This window comes from Engystomops pustulosus, unplaced genomic scaffold (assembly GCF_040894005.1).
Source record: "Engystomops pustulosus unplaced genomic scaffold, aEngPut4.maternal MAT_SCAFFOLD_868, whole genome shotgun sequence".
NCBI classification, from domain to species: Eukaryota; Metazoa; Chordata; class Amphibia; order Anura; family Leptodactylidae; genus Engystomops; species Engystomops pustulosus.
Genome location: NW_027285747.1, coordinates 1 through 22,975, shown reverse-complemented (window position 1 = coordinate 22,975; position 22,975 = coordinate 1). Strand labels below are relative to the sequence as shown.

Genomic DNA, 22,975 nt, shown 5'->3' with positions numbered 1-22,975 from the left:
AAGAAGAGAGATCCATCTACAGGAGAGGAAGAAGAGAGATCCATCTACAGGAGAGGAAGAAGAGAGATCCATCTACAGGAGAGGAAGAAGAGACATCCATCTACAGGAGAGGAAGAAGAGAGATCCATCTACAGGAGAGGAAGAAGAGAGATCCATCTACAGGAGAGGAAGAAGAGAGATCCATCTACAGGAGAGGAAGAAGAGAGATCCATCTACAGGAGAGGAAGAAGAGAGATCCATCAACGGGAGAGGAAGAAGAGAGATCCATCTACAGGAGAGGAAGAAGAGAGATCCATCAACAGGAGAGGAAGAAGAGAGATCCATCTACAGGAGAGGAAGAAGAGAGATCCATCTACAGGAGAGGAAGAAGAGAGATCCATCTACAGGAGAGGAAGAAGAGAGATCCATCTACAGGAGAGGAAGAAGAGAGATCCATCTACAGGAGAGGAAGAAGAGAGATCCATCTACAGGAGAGGAAGAAGAGAGATCCATCTACAGGAGAGGAAGAAGAGAGATCCATCAACGGGAGAGGAAGAAGAGAGATCCATCTACAGGAGAGGAAGAAGAGAGATCCATCAACAGGAGAGGAAGAAGAGAGATCCATCTACAGGAGAGGAAGAAGAGAGATCCATCTACAGGAGAGGAAGAAGAGAGATCCATCTACAGGAGAGGAAGAAGAGAGATCCATCAACAGGAGAGGAAGAAGAGAGATCCATCTACAGGAGAGGAAGAAGAGAGATCCATCTACAGGAGAGGAAGAAGAGAGATCCATCAACAGGAGAGGAAGAAGAGAGATCCATCTACAGGAGAGGAAGAAGAGAGATCCATCTACAGGAGAGGAAGAAGAGAGATCCATCAACAGGAGAGGAAGAAGAGAGATCCATCTACAGGAGAGGAAGAGGAGAGATCCATCTACAGGAGAGGAAGAAGAGAGATCCATCTACCGGAGAGGAAGAAGAGAGATCCATCAACAGGAGAGGAAGAAGAGAGATCCATCTACCGGAGAGGAAGAAGAGAGATCCATCTACTGGAGAGGAAGAAGAGAGATCCATCTACAGGAGAGGAAGAAGAGAGATCCATCTACAGGAGAGGAAGAAGAGAGATCCATCTACAGGAGAGGAAGAAGAGAGATCCATCAACAGGAGAGGAAGAAGAGAGATCCATCTACCGGAGAGGAAGAAGAGAGATCCATCTACAGGAGAGGAAGAGGAGAGATCCATCTACAGGAGAGGAAGAAGAGAGATCCATCTACCGGAGAGGAAGAAGAGAGATCCATCAACAGGAGAGGAAGAAGAGAGATCCATCTACCGGAGAGGAAGAAGAGAGATCCATCTACTGGAGAGGAAGAAGAGAGATCCATCTACAGGAGAGGAAGAAGAGAGATCCATCTACAGGAGAGGAAGAAGAGAGATCCATCTACAGGAGAGGAAGAAGAGAGATCCATCAACAGGAGAGGAAGAGGAGAGATCCATCTACAGGAGAGGAAGAAGAGAGATCCATCTACGGGAGAGGAAGAAGAGAGATCCATCTACGGGAGAGGAAGAAGAGAGATCCATCTACAGGAGAGGAAGAAGAGACATCCATCTACGGGAGAGGAAGAAGAGAGATCCATCTACGGGAGAGGAAGAAGAGAGATCCATCTACAGGAGAGGAAGAAGAGAGATCCATCTACAGGAGAGGAAGAAGAGAGATCCATCTACAGGAGAGGAAGAAGAGACATCCATCTACAGGAGAGGAAGAAGAGAGATCCATCTACAGGAGAGGAAGAAGAGAGATCCATCTACAGGAGAGGAAGAAGAGAGATCCATCTACAGGAGAGGAAGAAGAGAGATCCATCTACAGGAGAGGAAGAAGAGAGATCCATCAACGGGAGAGGAAGAAGAGAGATCCATCTACAGGAGAGGAAGAAGAGAGATCCATCAACAGGAGAGGAAGAAGAGAGATCCATCTACAGGAGAGGAAGAAGAGAGATCCATCAACAGGAGAGGAAGAAGAGAGATCCATCAACAGGAGAGGAAGAAGAGAGATCCATCTACAGGAGAGGAAGAAGAGAGATCCATCTACAGGAGAGGAAGAAGAGAGATCCATCAACAGGAGAGGAAGAAGAGAGATCCATCTACAGGAGAGGAAGAAGAGAGATCCATCTACAGGAGAGGAAGAAGAGAGATCCATCTACAGGAGAGGAAGAAGAGAGATCCATCAACAGGAGAGGAAGAAGAGAGATCCATCTACAGGAGAGGAAGAAGAGAGATCCATCTACAGGAGAGGAAGAAGAGAGATCCATCTACAGGAGAGGAAGAGGAGAGATCCATCTACAGGAGAGGAAGAAGAGAGATCCATCTACCGGAGAGGAAGAAGAGAGATCCATCTACAGGAGAGGAAGAGGAGAGATCCATCTACAGGAGAGGAAGAAGAGAGATCCATCTACCGGAGAGGAAGAAGAGAGATCCATCAACAGGAGAGGAAGAAGAGAGATCCATCTACCGGAGAGGAAGAAGAGAGATCCATCTACTGGAGAGGAAGAAGAGAGATCCATCTACAGGAGAGGAAGAAGAGAGATCCATCTACAGGAGAGGAAGAAGAGAGATCCATCTACAGGAGAGGAAGAAGAGAGATCCATCAACAGGAGAGGAAGAAGAGAGATCCATCTACAGGAGAGGAAGAAGAGAGATCCATCTACAGGAGAGGAAGAAGAGAGATCCATCTACAGGAGAGGAAGAGGAGAGATCCATCTACAGGAGAGGAAGAAGAGAGATCCATCTACCGGAGAGGAAGAAGAGAGATCCATCTACAGGAGAGGAAGAGGAGAGATCCATCTACAGGAGAGGAAGAAGAGAGATCCATCTACCGGAGAGGAAGAAGAGAGATCCATCAACAGGAGAGGAAGAAGAGAGATCCATCTACCGGAGAGGAAGAAGAGAGATCCATCTACTGGAGAGGAAGAAGAGAGATCCATCTACAGGAGAGGAAGAAGAGAGATCCATCTACAGGAGAGGAAGAAGAGAGATCCATCTACAGGAGAGGAAGAAGAGAGATCCATCTACCGGAGAGGAAGAAGAGACATCCATCTACTGGAGAGGAAGAAGAGAGATCCATTTGGATAATTTGGAAATGTGTACATTTTAGGGCTAAATGAAGGTATAACCGACACAATTTGACCATTTTAATTGTCACCTCCATTCTGATTCAATTACTATGAAGATCTCAAGGGGTTAACAATCTTCCTAAAAGCTGCTTCTGATAGTTTGAGGGGGGCAGATGCGACAATGGGTTAATAAATGGGGGGGGGGGGGGTTATAATGTTATATATTTAATTTCATTAAAATTAATAATGATCTCCAAAAAGTCTTCTTGAAAACCGACGTCCGATTTGCAGCCGCGAGAAATCAAAATAAATTATCCGGATGCTTAAAAAATGATGAAAATGTAAAGTAATAACATGGGGAATGATATTCAGGTGGCGAATCTCTCCGACTGCAAATCACAGGATTTAGAATTTTGAAAATGGCAAATTTTTCAGAAAATTAATCGTTTTTTAAATTTGTTTTTATGTATAAACGCAAAACTTATCGGCCAAGATTTACCAGTAAAATGAAGAACAACAAGTGACGAGAAAACACTCAGAATCAAAGGTTACAACCATAGAAAGCGACGTCAGAATCCAAGAAAGGGGGAGGAGCCTTAAAGGGATTGTCCCATTTTGGCAAATTAATGTTATTGTTTATATTATAAAAAAATTCTATAAATTTTCCAATATCCTTTCTGTATCAATTCCTCACATTTTTCTAGATCTCTGCTTGCTGTCATTCTATAGAAAACTTCTATGTTTATTTCTAGAGGACAGAAATCTGACCCTGGGATATAACGAGCCGTGCACCTGTGTGACATCACATGACTAGGGATATAACGAGCCGTGCACCTGTGTGACATCACATGACCAGGGATATAACGAGCCTGGCACCTGTGTGACATCACATGACTAGGGATATAACGAGCCTGGCACCTGTGTGACATCACATGACTAGGGATATAACGAGCCGTGCACCTGTGTGACATCACATGACCAGGAATATAACGAGCCGTGCACCTGTGTGACATCACATGACCAGGTATATAACGAGCCTGGCACCTGTGTGACATCACATGACTAGGGATATAACGAGCCTGGCACCTGTGTGACATCACATGACCAGGGATATAACGAGCCTGGCACCTGTGTGACATCACATGACCAGGGATATAACGAGCCGTGCACCTGTGTGACATCACATAACCAGGGATATAATGAGCCGCGCACCTGTGTGACATCACATGACCAGGGCTATAACAAGCTGTGCACCTGTGTGACATCACATGACCAGGGATAACGAGCCGTGCACCTGAGTGACATCACATGACCAGGGATATAACGAGCCGTGCACCTGTGTGACATCACATGACCAGGGATATAACAAGCTGTGCACCTGTGTGACATCACATGACCAGGGATAACGAGCCGTGCACCTGAGTGACATCACATGACCAGGGATATAACGAGCCGTGCACCTGTGTGACATCACATGACCAGGGATATAACGAGCTGTGCACCTGTGTGACATCACATGACCAGGGATATAACAAGCTGTGCACCTGTGTGACATCACATGACCAGGGATAACGAGCCGTGCACCTGAGTGACATCACATGACCAGGGATATAACGAGCCGTGCACCTGTGTGACATCACATGACCAGGGATATAACGAGCCGTGCACCTGTGTGACATCACATGACCAGGGATATAACGAGCCGTGCACCTGTGTGATCAGGGTCAGATTAATTGCCTCTAAAACTAAATGTAGAAGTTTTCTACAGAATGATATTGGAAAAGAAAAGTTTTTATAATACAAACAATAACATTAATTTCCTGATATGGGACAATCCCTTTAAGTTATAAACGTTCCTCTGTCGTATTATTTTAAATAGATGTAAAATTGTCTCCTGGACTTCTCCTCTAGGAATCTGTGAGACATTTCATCCCCTTCCTGGGACATTTTGGGTCTCTTGATGGGGGATGATTAAGGTAAGTTACTTCTCAGGTTCATCGCTGGATCATTAATTCTCCGATCCGTCCATAAACCACTCAGAAGATTGTACGGATCAGATCAGTGGATCCTCGCTCCCACCTCCACTAGTGACAGAAGAGATGGCGTCCAAAACCGAGGAGCCTGAAGGAGATGATCACAGGGAGGAATCTGCCCCAATATCTGCTCCATGTTCTGTATTTCCGGCAGAATCCCCTCGGGACACAAGACATGCGGCTACTTGTTTCGATGACGCGAGGCCTCCTGTCATGTCCCGGGAGGTGATTGTACAATTCTCTTCTGGTGTTTCTGTGTCTTTAGGGGTTTGGAGGACCTGAGTGATCGGGTCCTACATCTCGGGGGATGTGTACAGGATATTTCTGCAGGTGACTCCAGTGATTGGTCAGATTTGGTGCCTCGGATCACGAGTGTCCAGCCATTACTTGGGTCGTCTTTGGGCCTCAGTCTTTAGTCGTGCAGCTCCTGGACCCGGACAATTTATTTCAGGAATTGAAGTTCTTCAGCCAAGAGTTTAATTCCTTCGAGCCAATCCAACATGTGGAACAGGTCAGTATGGAAGTCCCGAGACAGCGCCGGTACCGGTTCAGGTTTCCTTTTGGGTCCAATACAACTGTTGATGGTCCCCCAGCTGATAACACCCACCTGAACGGGAAAGGAATGAAATCAGTACAAACCAGAACTTGTGCTCCTCCTGATCCCCACATTTATTGTAGAGCCTCGATCTTACATGAAACGGGCATGAAGAGGGAATAACAAAACTCACTAAATATAAGAACCTGGGATTATATCCAGTGTATATTGTACAGAAATCCCCCTTTTCTATACCCAGGCTCTTGGGTTGTGGGCTCACCCGTGCTGCTCTGCCCCCACCAGCACGTCTCACCTGGCCCGGCTCCCGGCTCGCTCCCCTCCCCGCTGCGCGCGCGTCCCCGACTGCTAGGGCGCGTGCGCGGCTCCTTCTCCAGATTTAAAGGGCCAGCGCGCCATTAATTGGCGCTGGCCATATTGCCCAATTCTATATAAGCCTGCCTCTTCCTGTAAGCCCTGCCGGATCTTTGTGCCTCACAGCCTGAGAGAAAGCTTTACTGCGATTAGCCTGCGTTCCTGTGTCTCCTGCGTTCCTGTGTCTCCTGCGTTCCTGACTCCCTCCGTGTTCCTGTGTTACCTGACCTCCTCCGTGTTCCTTTGTTACCTGATCTCCTCCGTGTTCCTGTGTACCAGTGTTCCTCCGTGTTGCTGCCGTGTGTGCTGTGTTCCTGTACCCTTCTGCTTGGATCTCCTGTTGCTGACCCCGGATTGGACTCTGACGTTGCATTTCTGCCGCCTGCCCTGACCCTGTGCCTGGACTTTGACCACGAGATTGATTGCAGTTCTTGTACCTCAACCTTTCACCGTTCACGCCGTTCACGCCCGAGGAACAACCTGGTGGCACCACGCCGCAGCTTGTCTAACCCGCTTTGCGGCGGGCTCTGGTGAAAACCGGGTACCACTTAGACTCCGGTCCCAGGTAGTGGCTTGAGTCATCGTCTGCAGTGGTCCAGAGGATCCACAACCCTCAAGCCTGACAATGTTCCACCATATCCCATCCTTGGGTAAAGCCAAGTGTTGTCTGGGTGACCCGTGTCACAGAACATGGCTGACAGGAAGTAACTTTTCCACCTATTTCCTGTCGGCCATGTTTTTTCCCTCAGGACCTTGGAGTTGTCTGAAGCACAGATAGAAGCCCCTCACCAGAGGAACATTCACCACATGTCCTGATAATTAGGGAGACATAGAGCACATGCTGGAGGTGTAAGGAGGAGGCGCCTCAGCTTGAGGCATCGTCCATGTACTGCGCAGACCATGAGAAGAAGACAATCCATGGTTTTCCTATCTCCATTTAGTTTTTTGTTGCTGTTTCTTGTATAAACAGCCGTAAAACTACAAGACAATGAGAGGAGTCACTTACCTGAACGTAGCGTTGTTTGTACTGCACGATAAGAGGACCCCCCGAGTCACCTGGAGGAAGAAGACATGGGGGACACTTGTCAGGGCTCGGAAATATATGAGCATTCTGATGTCACAGTGAGGCAGTGTGCTGTAATAATTGGCTCTGTGATGTCATTATTGGCCCTGTGATGTCATTATTGGCAGTGTGATGGATGATTTTTTTTTGTGGGTCCGAAGGACTCTCAGGATTGCTTGAGACTATTGAACCTGTTCCGTCACTTGGCAGAGTTCTTCGGCGTTCCTTTGTCGGCAGAGAAGACTGAGGGTCCCACTCAATGGTTGACCTTTTTGGGTATTTTAATTGACTCAGAGAACATGACTCTCAGCCTCCCTGCCGATAAATTGGAACGTTTGCGGGGTGACATTGACTTGTGCCTTTTGTCCGAAAAAGTGACCTTGCAGCATTTGCAGTCCAGTGGCTTTTGCTTGCAGAATTTTTCCCATGGGTAGAGTTTTTGCCAGGAGGTTGTCGATGGCTACAGCCGGTACTTCAAAGCCGTATCACCATATATGTTTGACGGCGGTTTTGAAAGACGATTTGCGGGTCTGGAGGTCCTTTTTGACTGATTATGCTGGTGTGTCGACATTTCTTGAGCACGAGATTGACAACGCTGACTTACAGTTATACAGACGCAGAAAGTACGGTCCGGGCCCTGAACGGTCTCACCTCCAGTTCTTTGCAGGTTCTAGCTCTGCTTAGGCATTTGGTTCTGCAATGTTTGCAGTTGAATATAGTCTTCAGGGCCAGGCATGTTCCTGGCGAGGTTAATGTGGTTGCTGATGTGTTATCTCGTTTCCAGCTGCAGCGGTTCAGGGATTTCCACCCCCTGGCAGACCCGGAGGGGTCCCCCTGCCCCCTCTTCCTGTGGGACCTGGTGGTGAACTGTTGACACCGTTGATCCAGTCATCGTTGGCAGAGAGCACCTGGAACAGCGATGCTAAGGCGTGGGGCGAGTGGTACAGCTTGCTGACGGAGGAACGAGGGGATCGGGTAACAGTAGCTAAGACCACTACACTGCGCTACCTGTCCTGCCTACGTTCGCAGGGTTTGTCAATCACCGCAGTTAAAAAGCGCGTTGCGGGGTTTCCTTTGTTTTTAAACTGTGGGGTATTCAGGATGTCACTAAAGATGTCCAGGTTCTTTTGCTGTTGCGGGGCTGGGGCAAGGAACCAATTCGCAGGGATTCCCGTAGACCTATTTCTTTTGCTTTGCTGCAACGCTTATGCGCGGTCGCTGTGGACGTATGCTCTTCACCTTTTGAGGTTTTATTGCTTCAGTGCAGTTTTGCGCTAGCTTTCATTTGTGCCATGTGAGTTAGCGAGTTAGTGGCTGCTTCCGGCCGAGCGCAGGCTAGTCTTGGGGAAGGAGACGTCCTGTTAGTCGGGGAGTTTGTCAAAGTGTATATTAAACAATCTAAGACAGACATATATGGCTCTGGGTGTTGGTTGTCGGTCGGGAAAGTGGGCGGCCCATTTTGTCCGGTTCAATTACTGAGTAGTTTTATTGCGCAACGCCCCACAGCTCAAGCCTTTTTGTGTCATCAGGATGGGTCCCCCCTGACCAAGTTTCAATTTACTTCACTGTTTAGGAGAGCTTTGTCCCTGGCGGGCGTTCCGGCAGCGGAGTTTGGGACCCATTCGTTCTGGATATGTGCTGCGACGATGGCGGGCGCTGCTGGGCTTTCAGATGGGGATATCATGCGCATTGGCAGATGGAAATCTGATTGTTTCAGGCGTTATGTTCGCCCAAACTTGTAGTTGGACTAATTGTTTTTTCTTCTTTAGGTTTCCCCCGGCCTAGGGTTTGGCTGGTCGGCCACTCTTATATATATTGGGCGGCTCGGCGGGCTGCAGTTCGGCCGGGAGGTTTAAACCTGGGTTTCACCAATGCGGACCTGTCTTAGAGGGGAATCAAGGGCCTGAAATGGCTTCAAGTCCTGCCTGAGGTGGTGGCGATCAGCAAGTCTTCCCCGGACCCGACGGTGCTTGTGGTGCATGCCGGAGGAAACGACATGTGTTCAACACGCCTGGCCGAGTTGATTTCAGTTATGAAGTTGGACTTTGAGCATTTCGCAGCCTTCTTCACGGACTTGGTGGTGGTATGGTCGCAGATCGTGCCACGAAGGATCTGGAATGGTGCCCTTAACCCCGACTCCATCAAAAGGGCGCGGCGTATGTTGAATATGAGGGTTGCATGCTTTGTTAGGTCCAGATGTGGTGTAGTGGTTCGGCACCGGCAGCTGGAAGGCGATAATGCAGGCCTCATAAGGGAGGGCGGCGTTCACCTCAATGATATCGGCCTTTCTGGGTTGCAGGACGCCATTGAGAGGGCCTTATTCCTCTTGTGTGGGGGTTACACTGTTCTCCTAGTGCAATGATGGCAAACCGAGTGCCCAAGCTACAACCAAAATCCACTTATTTACCATGAAGTGCCAACATGGCATTTTAAGCAGTAAATTATTGCTCCCTGTTTTTCTACATCTTTCAATCGTATCGGCCCCTGAGGCCACCAATACAGTTGAAAGAAGGTGGGTAAATTAAGACTCTCATTGTAGCTTCTCTCCAGGGTCTCTCTGTAGAGGAAGAATGAAAGGTCCAGCACTATGACCTTCAAAGATACCGCAGCCCTGTCCACACCTTCTCACTTTTCCTGCAGTTCCAAACAGCCAATAAAGTGTCGCTTTAAAATGGCGCTTCGAGCAGCTTCTCTTAAGTTGCCTGGGACTGCAGGAAGATTCAGTGGATTTTTCCTGTCGGTGAACTCTGTCCTGGGGTGATGGTCTGAGTGCCCACAGAAATGGCTCTGAGTGCCACCTCTGGCACCCGTGCCATGGGTTCGCCACCACTGTCCTAGTGGCCTGTGGTGGAATCTTGACCCTCTCAGCTGGTAGTTAAATCACCTGACAGAACAACTAGGACATGCCCCCGCGGAGGCAGGGCCAGGCATGCGAGTTGAATTTTAGGGAAAGGGTCCGGGTTCCCCCCACGGGTCGCTTATTTGTTATTGTACATAATAAAGCCGTGGCCGACCCCCAGTCTTATATCCCAAAATGTGTTGTGTTTTGGTTTTTTTGGGAAGGGGTAACAGGGTGCATTTTGGTGGGTAAATCATTAATACGGTCAGTCTTATTGGCCCTGTGATGTCATTATTGGCCCTGTGATGTCATTATAGGCAGTGTGATGTCATTATTGGCCCTGTGATGTCATTATTGGCAGTGTGATGTCATTATTGGCAGTGTGATGTCATTATTGGCAGTGTGATGTCATTATTGGCAGTGTGATGAAATTATAGTCAGTGTGATGTCATTATAGTCAGTGTGATGTCATTATTGGCAGTGTGATGTCATTATTGGCAGTGTGATGTCATTATTGGCAGTGTGATGTCATTATTGGCAGTGTGATGTCATTATTGTTAGTGTGATGTCATTATTGGCAGTGTGATGTAATTATTGGCCCTGTGATGTCATTATTGGCCCTGTGATGTCATTATAGGCAGTGTGATGTCATTATTGGCCCTGTGATGTCATTATTGGCAGTGTGATGTCATTATTGGCAGTGTGATGAAATTATAGTCAGTGTGATGTCATTATAGTCAGTGTGATGTCATTATTGGCAGTGTGATGTCATTATTGGCAGTGTGATGTCATTATTGGCCCTGTGATGTCATTATAGGCAGTGTGATGTCATTATTGGCAGTGTGATGTCATTATAGTCAGTGTGATGTCATTATAGGCAGTGTGATGTCATTATTGGCCCTGTGATGTCATTATTGGCACTGTGATGTCATTATTGGCCGCGTGATGTCATTATAGGCAGTGTGATGTCATTATTGGCAGTGTGATGTCATTATTGGCCCTGTGATGTCATTATTGCCAGTGTGATGTCATTATAGGCAGTGTGATGTCATTATAGGCAGTGTGATGTCATTATAGGCAGTGTGATGTCATTATTGGCAGTGTGATGTCATTATTGGCAGTGTGATGTCATTATTGGCCCTGTGATGTCATTATTGGCAGTGTGATGTCATTATAGGCAGTGTGATGTCATTATAGGCAGTGTGATGTCATTATTGGCCCTGTGATGTCATTATTGGCCCTGTGATGTCATTATAGGCAGTGTGATGTCATTATTGGCCCTGTGATGTCATTATAGTCAGTGTGATGTCATTATTGGCAGTGTGATGTCATTATTGGCAGTGTGATGTCATTATTGGCCCTGTGATGTCATTATAGTCAGTGTGATGTCATTATTGGCAGTGTGATGTCATTATTGGCAGTGTGATGTCATTATTGGCCCTGTGATGTCATTATTGGCCCTGTGATGTCATTATTGGCCCTGTGATGTCATTATAGTCAGTGTGATGTCATTATAGTCAGTGTGATGTCATTATTGGCAGTGTGATGTCATTATTGGCCCTGTGATGTCATTATAGGCAGTGTGATGTCATTATAGGCAGTGTGATGTCTTTATTGGCAGTGTGATGTCATTATTGGCAGTGTGATGTCATTATAGTCAGTGTGATGTCATTATTGCCAGTGTGATGTCATTATTGCCAGTGTGATGTCATTATTGCCAGTGTGATGTCATTATAGGCAGTGTGATGTCATTATAGGCAGTGTGATGTCATTATAGGCAGTGTGATGTCATTATTGGCCGTGTGATGTCATTATTGGCAGTGTGATGTCATTATAGGCAGTGTGATGTCATTATTGGCCGTGTGATGTCATTATTGGCAGTGTGATGTCATTATAGGCAGTGTGATGTCATTATTGGCCGTGTGATGTCATTATAGGCAGTGTGATGTCATTATAGGCAGTGTGATGTCATTATTGGCCGTGTGATGTCATTATTGGCAGTGTGATGTCATTATTGGCAGTGTGATGTCATTATTGGCCCTGTGATGTCATTTTAGGCAGTGTGATGTCATTATTGGCAGTGTGATGTCATTATTGGCAGTGTGATGTCATTATTGGCCGTGTGATGTCATTATTGGCCCTGTGATGTCATTTTAGGCAGTGTGATGTCATTATTGGCAGTGTGATGTCATTATTGGCCGTGTGATGTCATTATTGGCCGTGTGATGTCATTATTGGCCGTGTGATGTCTTTATTGGCCGTGTGATGTCTTTATTGGCAGTGTGATGTCATTATTGGCCCTGTGATGTCATTATTGGCCCTGTGATGTCATTATTGGCCCTGTGATGTCATTATTGGCAGTGTGATGTCATTATTGGCAGTGTGATGTCATTATTGGCCCTGTGATGTCATTATTGGCCGTGTGATGTCATTATTGGCCGTGTGATGTCATTATTGGCCCTGTGATGTCATTATTGGCCGTGTGATGTCATTATTGGCCGTGTGATGTCATTATTGGCAGTGTGATGTCATTATAGGCAGTGTGATGTCATTATTGCCCGTGTGATGTCATTATTGGCCGTGTGATGTCATTATTGGCAGTGTGATGTCATTATTGGCTCCGTGATGTCATTATTGGCTCTGTGATGTCATTATAGGCAGTGTGATGTCATTATAGGCAGTGTGATGTCATTATAGGCAGTGTGATGTCATTATAGGCAGTGTGATGTCATTATTGGCAGTGTGATGTTATTATTGGCAGTGTGATGTCATTATTGGCCCTGTGATGTCTTTATTGGCCCTGTGATGTCATTTTTTGCACTGTGATGTCATTATTGGCCTTGTGATGTCATTATTGGCAGTGTGATGTCATTATTGGCAGTGTGATGTCATTATTGGCAGTGTGATGTCATTATTGGCCTGTGATGTCATTATTGGCCCTGTGATGTCATTATTGGCCCTGTGATGTCATTATTGGCCCTGTGATGTCATTATTGGCCCTGTGATGTCATTATTGGCAGTGTGATGTCATTATTGCCAGTGTGATGTCATTATTGGCCCTGTGATGTCATTATTGCCAGTGTGATGTCATTATTGGCCCTGTGATGTCATTATTGGCAGTGTGATATCATTATTGGCCCTGTGATGTCATTATTGGCAGTGTGATGTCATTATTGCCAGTGTGATGTCATTATTGCCAGTGTGATGTCATTATAGGCAGTGTGATGTCATTATTGGCCCTGTGATGTCATTATAGGCAGTGTGATGTCATTATTGGCCCTGTGATGTCATTATAGGCAGTGTGATGTCATTATAGGCAGTGTGATATCATTATAGGCAGTGTGATGTCATTATTGGCAGTGTGATGTCATTATTGGCACTGTGATGTCATTATTGGCAGTGTGGTGTCATTATTGGCAGTGTGATGTCATTATTGGCAGTGTGGTGTCATTATTGGCAGTGTGGTGTCATTATTGGCAGTGTGATGTCATTATTGGCAGTGGGATGTCATTATTTGCACTGTGATGTCATTATTGGCAGTGTGGTGTCATTATTGGCAGTGTGGTGTCATTATTGGCAGTGTGATGTCATTATTGGCAGTGTGATGTCATTATTGGCAGTGTGATGTCATTATTGGCAGTGTGATATCATTATAGGCAGTGTGATGTCATTATTGGCAGTGTGATGTCATTATTGGCAGTGTGATGTCATTATAGGCAGTGTGATGTCATTATTGGCCCTGTGATGTCATTATAGGCAGTGTGATGTCATTATTGGCCCTGTGATGTCATTATAGGCAGTGTGATGTCATTATAGGCAGTGTGATATCATTATAGGCAGTGTGATGTCATTATTGGCAGTGTGATGTCATTATTGGCACTGTGATGTCATTATTGGCAGTGTGGTGTCATTATTGGCAGTGTGATGTCATTATTGGCAGTGTGATGTCATTATTGGCAGTGTGGTGTCATTATTGGCAGTGTGATGTCATTATTGGCAGTGGGATGTCATTATTTGCACTGTGATGTCATTATTGGCCTTGTGATGTCATTATTGGCCCTGTGATGTCATTATTGGCAGTGGGATGTCATTATTGGCCCTGTGATGTCATTATTGGCCCTATGATGTCATTATTGGCCCTGTGATGTCATTATTGGCCATGTGATGTCATTATTGGCCCTGTGATGTCATTATTGCCACTTTGGTGTCATTATTGGCCGTGTGATGTAATTATTGGCCCTGTGATGTCATTATTGGCCCTGTGATGTCATTATTGGCCCTGTGATGTCATTATTGGCCGTGTGATGTCATTATTGGCCGTGTGATGTCATTATTGGCAGTGTGATGTCATATATAATGTCATGATAAATCACAGTGGACGTTGTTTTCTCATAATTGTGAATAATGAATGAGATATAAGGAGGGAAGATAAATAACTTACCTTTGCAGGTTTGTGGATCCACATAAGGTTGTACACCCCCAGTACATAAGAAATTCTCAGTGATGGCGTCCGTGATGTCCGGAATATCTTTAAACTTTTCTATCTTCTTTGTGTCTTCTAGACAGGCGTTCCTCTGTGATAGAGAAGGGGACAAGGGGCGTCACTACAGGGGGAGCAGCCATAGTGGCTGCAAAGGGGCCCACAGAGTATAATATGTATATAACCCCCAAATAATCCACAGACACAGCTCAGCCCGGTCCCAGGTAAGAAATATTGTTGGAGGGGGAGGGAACAGCAGGCAGCGACCCAAAATTAATTACGAGAGCACGCAGATTCACAACACTGCGCTCTGCCTGCACACACTGCAGTCCCTGAGTAGTGAATGGGGAGCCCTTGATGGTATTTAGGGACCAAACGGAGAACACGTTGTGCAAAAGTAACTCACGGTTCTTTATTCAACCAACTGCAGGCAACGTGCCAAATGATGTTGTACAGATGCCGGATTACTGGAGTGGTCATGGAGAGTGATCCTCAGGAGTTGTCTCACCAGCCTGGTAGTAGGTGCAGGCTGGGGGTGGCTGTGTCCAGGTATGGAAGCTGCAGCTTTGTCCTGGGTGTTCTGTGTGAGGCACACGCTTCGGTGGATCATCTCCTAGGTGTAATCTCCTAGAGAGCTGGATCCCAAGAGAGCTTCCTGTCCAGGGGTTTTGTTACTCCCTGGTCAGGTGGTCTCACTCTCCAATCACACTCCAGCTTACAATAAAGCATATAACTGGATAACATATATTAAACACAGATTTAACCCTTGCCTGTTCAGGCAGAATCTACCTGCTGAGTGCCTAAGACCTATGGCATTCTCCTTTTGAGCTGATTAGACTCACTTAGAGGGGTTCTAGAGGTAGAGGGCCTCATTCGCAAGCACTCCCTTGCCTATACATCGGCATTGGTGTTGCACATGTTATACTGCGTGAACACGCCCCCTGGATTATACAGGGTGCACATGCTCCGTATATAAGGTGTGTATCTATGATATGTATGTATATATGCTGTATGTGTGTATACTGTTTGTATATGTGTATGTATATTCTGTGTATCTACTGTATGTGTGTATACTGTGTGTATATGCTGTATGTGTGTATACTGTGTGTATATGCTGTATGTGTGTATATGCTGTGTATATGCTGCATGTGATTGTCTATCTCCTGTATGTGTGTATATAGATATCAGGGAACTATGATTTGCAATGTTTCTTGTCGTTATCCATTCTCCTTACCTTGTCTCCGCGCTTTATGGTCACATTCATTCGCTCAAATTTATATCTGGTTTCCTCTGCAACAAACATGGCTTTCACCAATTCCGAATCAAGGACTGTATTTTCTAAAAAATATGATATATAAAGGGTTAAAGAACATTTAGCTGGTACATAGGTCATATAACTACATTTCTATGGATATCAACTGCACCTGAACTATAGACATAGGAATATTGTCTCCAGGAAGCCACCACTAGGGGGAGCTCATGATTGTCCTTAGTAAAGGGATTGTCCCAGGATAGTAACTGGTTTATACAGGTTTGGTGTTACGAGTCTGATTGCTTGGATCCCCACTAGTACAAAAATGGCGTCTTCTTTCCCGAATTTCAAGTGATGGAGTCTCAGGCGGAAATATCTCAGTCCAGTCACATCACACAGACATGAATGGAGCAGTAGAGCCCATATATACGGGGCCCTCATACCTGTGATCAGGGGCCACAGCAGATAAACCCACAGCTGTGGGACATAAGTGCAACACCCCTGCTGATGCAAATAGTTAGGTAGGTGGTGTGAAAGTGTCCCTCTCCATGTCAGAAGCTGCAGCATGAGAGACTTAGTACTTACAGCCTGTGAATACTGTCTGGGAAGGCAACAGTTAACTATGTGTAAGTTATTAACCAATGTGTTGGCTGTATTGCAAACTGGACTATGATTGGAGAGGAGCTACCACCTGACCAGGGGGAGTATAAAACCCCTGTGCAAGGGAAGCACAGGCCTCTAGACTGCATGGTCTGTCTACAGAGACAAAGTGAAGGGAAAGAAGTGTCAGTACTGATACTTATCCTAATCCCAGGACCAGAGTCATACACCCAGTGCTGGAGTGCCGACACACGTGTCCTACCACCGGAAAGGAGCATCGCTGATCCCGGCTGAGCACCTTCTGCCTGCCAGATGTCTGGAAAAAGGATCATTGTGCACCAGAACGGTCCTATCACCGCGAATGATCCTGAGTGATTACCAATGGGGAAGTTAAAGGGTAGAGATTGTTTCCGGAGCTAGGTGTAATTAGCTCACCTCCCAGGGAATAGTGACTGTGCCTTAAAGGGACCATGTCCCCATTACCAGCCGCCGCACATAGCTAGGTACATTGTTACATGTCTTAGTCCCTCAGACTTAGTAGACCTGGTGCCACTATGTCGGGTCAGGAAGAGAATGCCACATTGGAGTACCGTCCATCTCCACTACCTTCACCCGTGCGCAGGCGTCTGCCAAGTGCCCCTGCCAGCCCCAACCAATCTGCTGTATCCACCACCACAAATGCAGTCATGCCTCTTACAATGCCCTATTACCTGGGGCTCCTTGGCTGCTCCATGAATTTTGGGATTCGCCTTATACCATGACTGAAGAGCAGCAGATAACCATCTTGATTGGCCAGTTGCAGGGACCAGCTCTTCGTGAGGTCAAATCCTGGCCTCCGCAGGAATGTCAGACTGTAATTCAGATACTGGATGGGCTGAGAACTACCTGTGAGAACCGCGCTGTATGTGAACTAAAACAGCGGTTCTTTGGGAAGAGACAACAGCCACAAGAGTCCCTCAGAGACTTTGCCCTCTCATTGCAATAAGCCTGGGAGGCGATTACACATGAAGAGCCCAGAGAGGCAGAGAATCAGGACCAAACCCTGAGAGAGCAGTTCCTTCCTGGTGTTTCTAACCACCACAAATGTCAGCTAAAAATGTTAGCCCCTCATCATCCTAACACTTCCTACCTATTAAGGAGATGGCCATTGATGTACTTGAGGAACGACTTCCATCTGAGACACAAGAGGAATCAGCAGCCCTGACTGGTTGCCACCCTAGTGGATCAAGTGTCCTGCTTGTCTGCAACATTACACTAACTCCTAGAATGTATGGAACAGTTAGAGGTATTATCCTGGCAACAGAAATCAGAACTTCCAGCCCACATACCGTCTCCACCACTACCTGCGGACCGAGATCAAGAGTGTCAAACACTGCCAAGACCTCCTGACTCCGGTTATAGTAGCCCTAGAAGGTCCCGATGTGGATACTGTCACCAGTTCAGACATCAGGAAGACACTTATTGGCAGCTGAGACGCCAGAAATTGAGAAATGAAGAACGCTCCTCAAAGAAAGAACCATCAAATCCGAGAGACTCCACCTGGATGCCAAGGTTTGTGGGGACTTGCCCCATGGTTCCTGTGACCATAAATGAAGTAACCCTACTGGCCTTAATCGCTACTGGCTGTCAAGTGACCACCAACCGCAGTGCTACCTTTGAGAGATGCCAAAGAGGAGTATCATTGACACAGCCTCCAGATAAGGCGTAGTGGTAACACAAGTGTCTGAAGACGGGAACTTCTCCCTGGTGCTGGGTACCAATGTCCTCCGCCACTGCTATTCTGAAGTGCTGAAGGCTCTCCAGATGTAACATTCTGGGTCTGGTTTTGGAGTCTAAGTGTTGTAACTTACTTGAGTTATTGTAGGCAGGAATCTTAGTCAGTGAAGCCAGAGGTCGGAACACAGGAGAGGCTTAGCAGTACAGAGGAGCAGGCAGGTCTCGTAGTCAGGAGGAAGCCGGGGGTCGTTGCACAATAGAGGAGTCAATCGCAGGAGAGAAGGAGACAAGCTAGACTACAGACTGGAAGCACAATAAATTTGCAAGGATGTATAGGCAAGGTTGGGTTTAAATAGGAAGTCTAATCTAGGAAGGGGTGGAGCAAGGCCAGGGAAACAGGAACTAGGAACAGGAAAATCAAAAACTAGGCCAAGGATCAGCACTGGAGCTGTCCAGAGAGTTGCATGGCTCAGTTGGTAGAGCTGCAGCCTGGAACAGCAGAGTCCGTCGGTTCAAGTCCTGACACCAGAACTCCCTACCAATGATTCCCAGTGATTCTCGGAAGGCGATTCAAGAGACCATGCAAGTCCAGAGGATCAAAGATCCTCAACCTGTCTATTTTCAACCTGGGACTGAGATGTTAGTATGGTGCCGAGCCTGCATGGGTGTTCAAGGTCAAGACTACCAGGCCATGCTAGAACCACTACCAGCTGATGAAGACCTATGCATTTTGGCAGCCAGGGCTGCAAAATGTGGGAGACTCCCCAGTGGATCTGAGAAGCTCCAGTGGCTGATTCAGATGATGACGACGGCTGATCTTTTCCCAACAGGTAATTTGGAGGTCTCAACAGGTGTCAAGAAGGAAGCCTCCTGCATACCTGCAGGAGTGCCAGCTGTCCATGTGCAAGGGTCAAAACCCTAGGCAGGTACACTTCTTGGATCCTGAGGCCCTAACTCCTTCTGCAGACAGCGAGTAACTCCCTGATGGGCTGAGGCCCTTTTCAGGATATAAATAGTCTACTGCTGGGATTATTATTCCCAGTTGGGCTGCGCCCATTATCATTTTGGAGCCAGAAACTTTCCTGGGACTCTTCCTTATTTATTTATAAGTCCTTGAACTTGTCTCCGTTTATGCTATGAAAGCACCCCTCTTCACCTTTTTCCCTTCATCAAGGACTGTGCCCAGAGAACGGACTCTAATGCAGCTGAGCCCTCTGAGAGACTGATAGTCACCGTCTTCTTTGAAGGAAAAAGGACATTCTTATTGCAGCTACTATAGGGAGCCATATGGTAACCAGTAATATATGTTAGATTCCATTAACCTTTAATAGGCTTTGCAGCTGAGTCAGACCATCTCTTCATCTATATGTTTGTCTGTGATTATGCCACCTAGGTGATGTGTCCTCGGACAAATTTCAGGCCTTGGTGCAAGGAGTGGATCACAGGACGTGACACCTCGCCTTACCGAATCGCGCATTTTCGTCGGGTTTCCCGAATATTTCCGATTTCGCTGAATTGCCCCGGGATTTTGGCGCACACGATGGGATTGTGGGGCATCAGTGCCGGCTTTCATGCGGCAGAAATCGGGGGGCGTGGCCGTCGGAAAACACTGTGAATTCGGAAAAACGGCGGAATTTTTTAAAAAAAATTGTGTTGCCAGAATAGCACTCACATGCACCGGGCGAAGAAGGTGAACTCCGGCGGACCTCGGCGCAGCAGCGACACCTACTGGATATCGGGCGCACTACCTTAGTGACTCCCAGCAGATCCCGAATCAACGTCGGAGAACGCGCCGCTGGATCGCGACTGGACCGGGTAAGTAAATGAGCCCCATAGTGTGCATGGACCATCTGGAGGCTGTGTACTACATCCGGCCCCTAGCCCTTATATCCATCAGGTCCATAGTCAAGTTGTGGACGGCTTGTTCAATTACTAGGGGGGTATGCCACACCCCTGCGGATGCAAAGGGTTAGGTAGGTGTTGCGAAAGAGTACATCTCCGTGTCACAAGCTGCAACATGAGAGACTTAGTAATTACAGCCTGTGAATACTGCCTGGGAAGGCAATAATTAACTATTTGTAAGTTATTGAGTTGGCTGGATTGTGATTGGAGAGGTGCTACCAGCTGACCAGGGGGAGTAATAAAACCCCTGTGCAGGGGAAGCACAAGCCTCTTGGACCTTCTCGGGAGCCTGCACATGCTCTAGAACGCAAGGTCTGTCTGAAGAGTCAGAGTGAACAGAGAGAGACAGTGTTCCGCCAGCCACTCCGGTATTCTGGGCCCCGGCTGCCTCCAGGCCCCAAGAAAAGGCCCTGGTGCATCTTAATGATGCACACGAGTCCCTCACGTCTGCACTTGGACACTTACTATGATCGTTACATGTGACGGCTTGTCCCCGTTTCTTTAAGGCCCACGTTGTGGCTGAGGTACATGGGAGACAGATGGGTCTGCGGGAACAGCGAGGCTTGTTACATCTCACATATAGATATACATTATAAAGGACAACAGACTCTATGGTATCTAATGGCCACCATGTCACATACTCAGTGCCCCCCCCATACAGAGCCCCCAAAAAACTATGACCAACAATAGATCTAACCCTCGTCAGTGCCAGCGGCCCAAAATCTGCAAACCCCAGAAGTAAGAAATGATGGCGTCTCGTTTTACCTGACTTTTCTGGAGTATTCAATCTTACTTTGCAGCTCGATGAGAGCCAAATCATAGTCAAAGGATTTCTCCACCTTCTTGTCCTGTTTCCCGGCGGGGTTGTACTTACTATGACGGTGGAGGTTCTTCACTTTCAGGGCCGTATCTACAATAGAGGCAAATGGGGTCACCAGAAATATACACAGGTGGGGTCTTCCCAAACAGAGTCCTGGTGGGCCGCTCATAAAGTGGTCGTCTCCAATAATTCTCTTATTCCAGTCCTGGCCTGTGGTCATTGTCTCCTTAAAGGAAACCTACCATGTGATGTGATGCAGTATGAAGCAAACATACCTTGAGGCTGCTGTAGCTACACTGATGCATATCTTGGTTAATCCCTGAGCTGAGTGGTTTTGCTGATAAAACAGATATAACTTTATGATAATGAAGCTCTGTGGCTTCTATCTCTGCTCTGGCGCTTGCTTTGCCGCTTCTCATAGCAGGAGAGTTTCTCTCTGATTGCATCATCATCTCCTGCACTTCTCTTCCTGCCAGACAGAATAATCAATTGCAGCACCATCCCCCAGCTCCTGTGTTGAGTGATCCAGCTCAGGTTGATTAGTGCTTGACTAGTCATGCTTTATTTAGCAGCCATTTACAATTCCAGTGTAATGTGTAAGCCAGTCTGTCCCAGCTTTCCCAAGGTCCTGAATGATATATTTGTTTTTTCAGAAAAACCATACAGCTCAGGGATTAACCAAGATCTGATCCTGCGTCAGTGTAGCTGCAGCAGTCTCAGGGTATGTTTGTTTCATACTGCATCACATGAAATGGTAGGCTTCCTTTAAGCCTCCATGTCAGGGCTGTATATAGGTGAGGAGGCTGCTGATGACTTATGTATTAGCTGTCATTGGGTTATGTCTCCAGAGAGACCAGTGACCCCAGAAGAAGACTTTCCCATCCTTCTGGTCCCCCTCTACAGTCTCTGCTGCTTGTGGATAAAACAAGATAAGACTCATCCAAACTCATCCAGACAACACACAAAGTAGTATTATGTGTAAATGAATGCAGCAGTCTATGTGTATAAAGGTGAATTCACATGTGGTGCAAGGCTGCTATAAACGTCTTCCGTAGGATGCAAACATTTTTATAAAGGAATCTACCACCAGGATGAAGGATTGTTAGCCAAGCACTGACATACTGGTGTGTGCGCCCTCTGCCAGGATCTGTTCTTAGTTTAGCATCTTATTCCCTGGTTTTTACCAAAAAAAGGATTAATCAAATATGCAAATGAACCTGAGGGGTTCCAGGCTCCAAATGTGTTTATGGAGCATTTGCATAATCTCTAGCCCTTCTTTTCTTAAAACTAAGGGCATAGGAAGCTCAAAGAAGAGCGGATACTGGCAGATGGGGGCACACACCAGTATGTCAGGGAGCTTGGTTTACAACCCTTCATCCTGGTGGGAACCTGTCATCAGGAGACCCAGGGGACGAGAGCACACTTTTTTTTTTCTTTTAAATGCGTCGGTTTCTCCGAATCCGTCGGGTTTTCGTTTGGCCACGCCCTCCGATTTCCATCGCGTGCATGCCAGCGCCGATGCGGCACAATCCGATCGCGTGTGCCAAAATCCCGGGGCAATTCAGGGAAAATCGGCGGAAATTGGAAATATTCGGGTAACGCGTCTGGAAAACGCGAATCAGGCCCTTGGTAAATGACCCCCACTGTCTGGTAAGGCAAGAGGTGTCTCAGGCCGCTGCCTGACACCTTGGGCACATCAGGAGAATAAGCCCCAGAGCAGAGGTTCATCACCCGGACACAGCTCCACCTTTACCAGTCCAGCCTGAAGTTAATACCAGGCTGTGAGTAACCCTTCCTGCGGACCAGCTTTCCTGCCTGCAGAATACTGCTGCTGATGTTAAGGCCATTTGAAGTTGAATAAAGAACTGTAAGTTGATTTGACTCCGTGTGATCCCTGTTACCATCACAGGCTTCCCATCCTCCATTACCCAGGGATTCCTATACACACCTAAGGGGTTGCCCCAGGGAGAAACCTCTTTCATCAGCCTCTACCTCTACTTTTCTTGCACACACCATCTGCTGGAGAGCTGCCAGGCTGTAGGCCCGTCCTCTGGTCCCCATACCAAGCACCGTGACCACAGCGTGCTCTAGGCAGCATTAGCTAGCCACTCCGGTATTCTGGGCCCGGCTGTCTACAGCCACCCAAAAAAGGCCCCGGTGGGGGATGTTCCATAAACATGGACAGTCTATGATATATAAGACACAACTTGTCCATTTGCATAATCTCTAGCCCTTCTTTTCTTAAAACCAAGGGCATAGGAAGCTCAAAGAAGAGCGG

General features: G+C 47.0%; 1 protein-coding gene across 1 annotated transcript; it reads right to left on the bottom strand.

The window, feature by feature from the left end:
• Positions 1-3,908: 3,908 nt before the first annotated feature.
• Positions 3,909-20,922, bottom strand: LOC140112560 (complement factor B-like). Its single transcript, XM_072132537.1, has 6 exons — positions 20,643-20,922; positions 20,343-20,422; positions 15,642-15,745; positions 14,369-14,501; positions 7,032-7,081; positions 3,909-5,725 (listed from the first exon to the last, which is right to left on the bottom strand). The coding sequence occupies exons 1-6, from the start codon at positions 20,915-20,917 to the stop codon at positions 5,561-5,563; spliced, it is 807 nt and encodes a 268-aa protein (XP_071988638.1). The 5' UTR covers positions 20,918-20,922; the 3' UTR covers positions 3,909-5,560.
• Between the last annotated feature and the right edge of the window lie 2,053 nt (positions 20,923-22,975).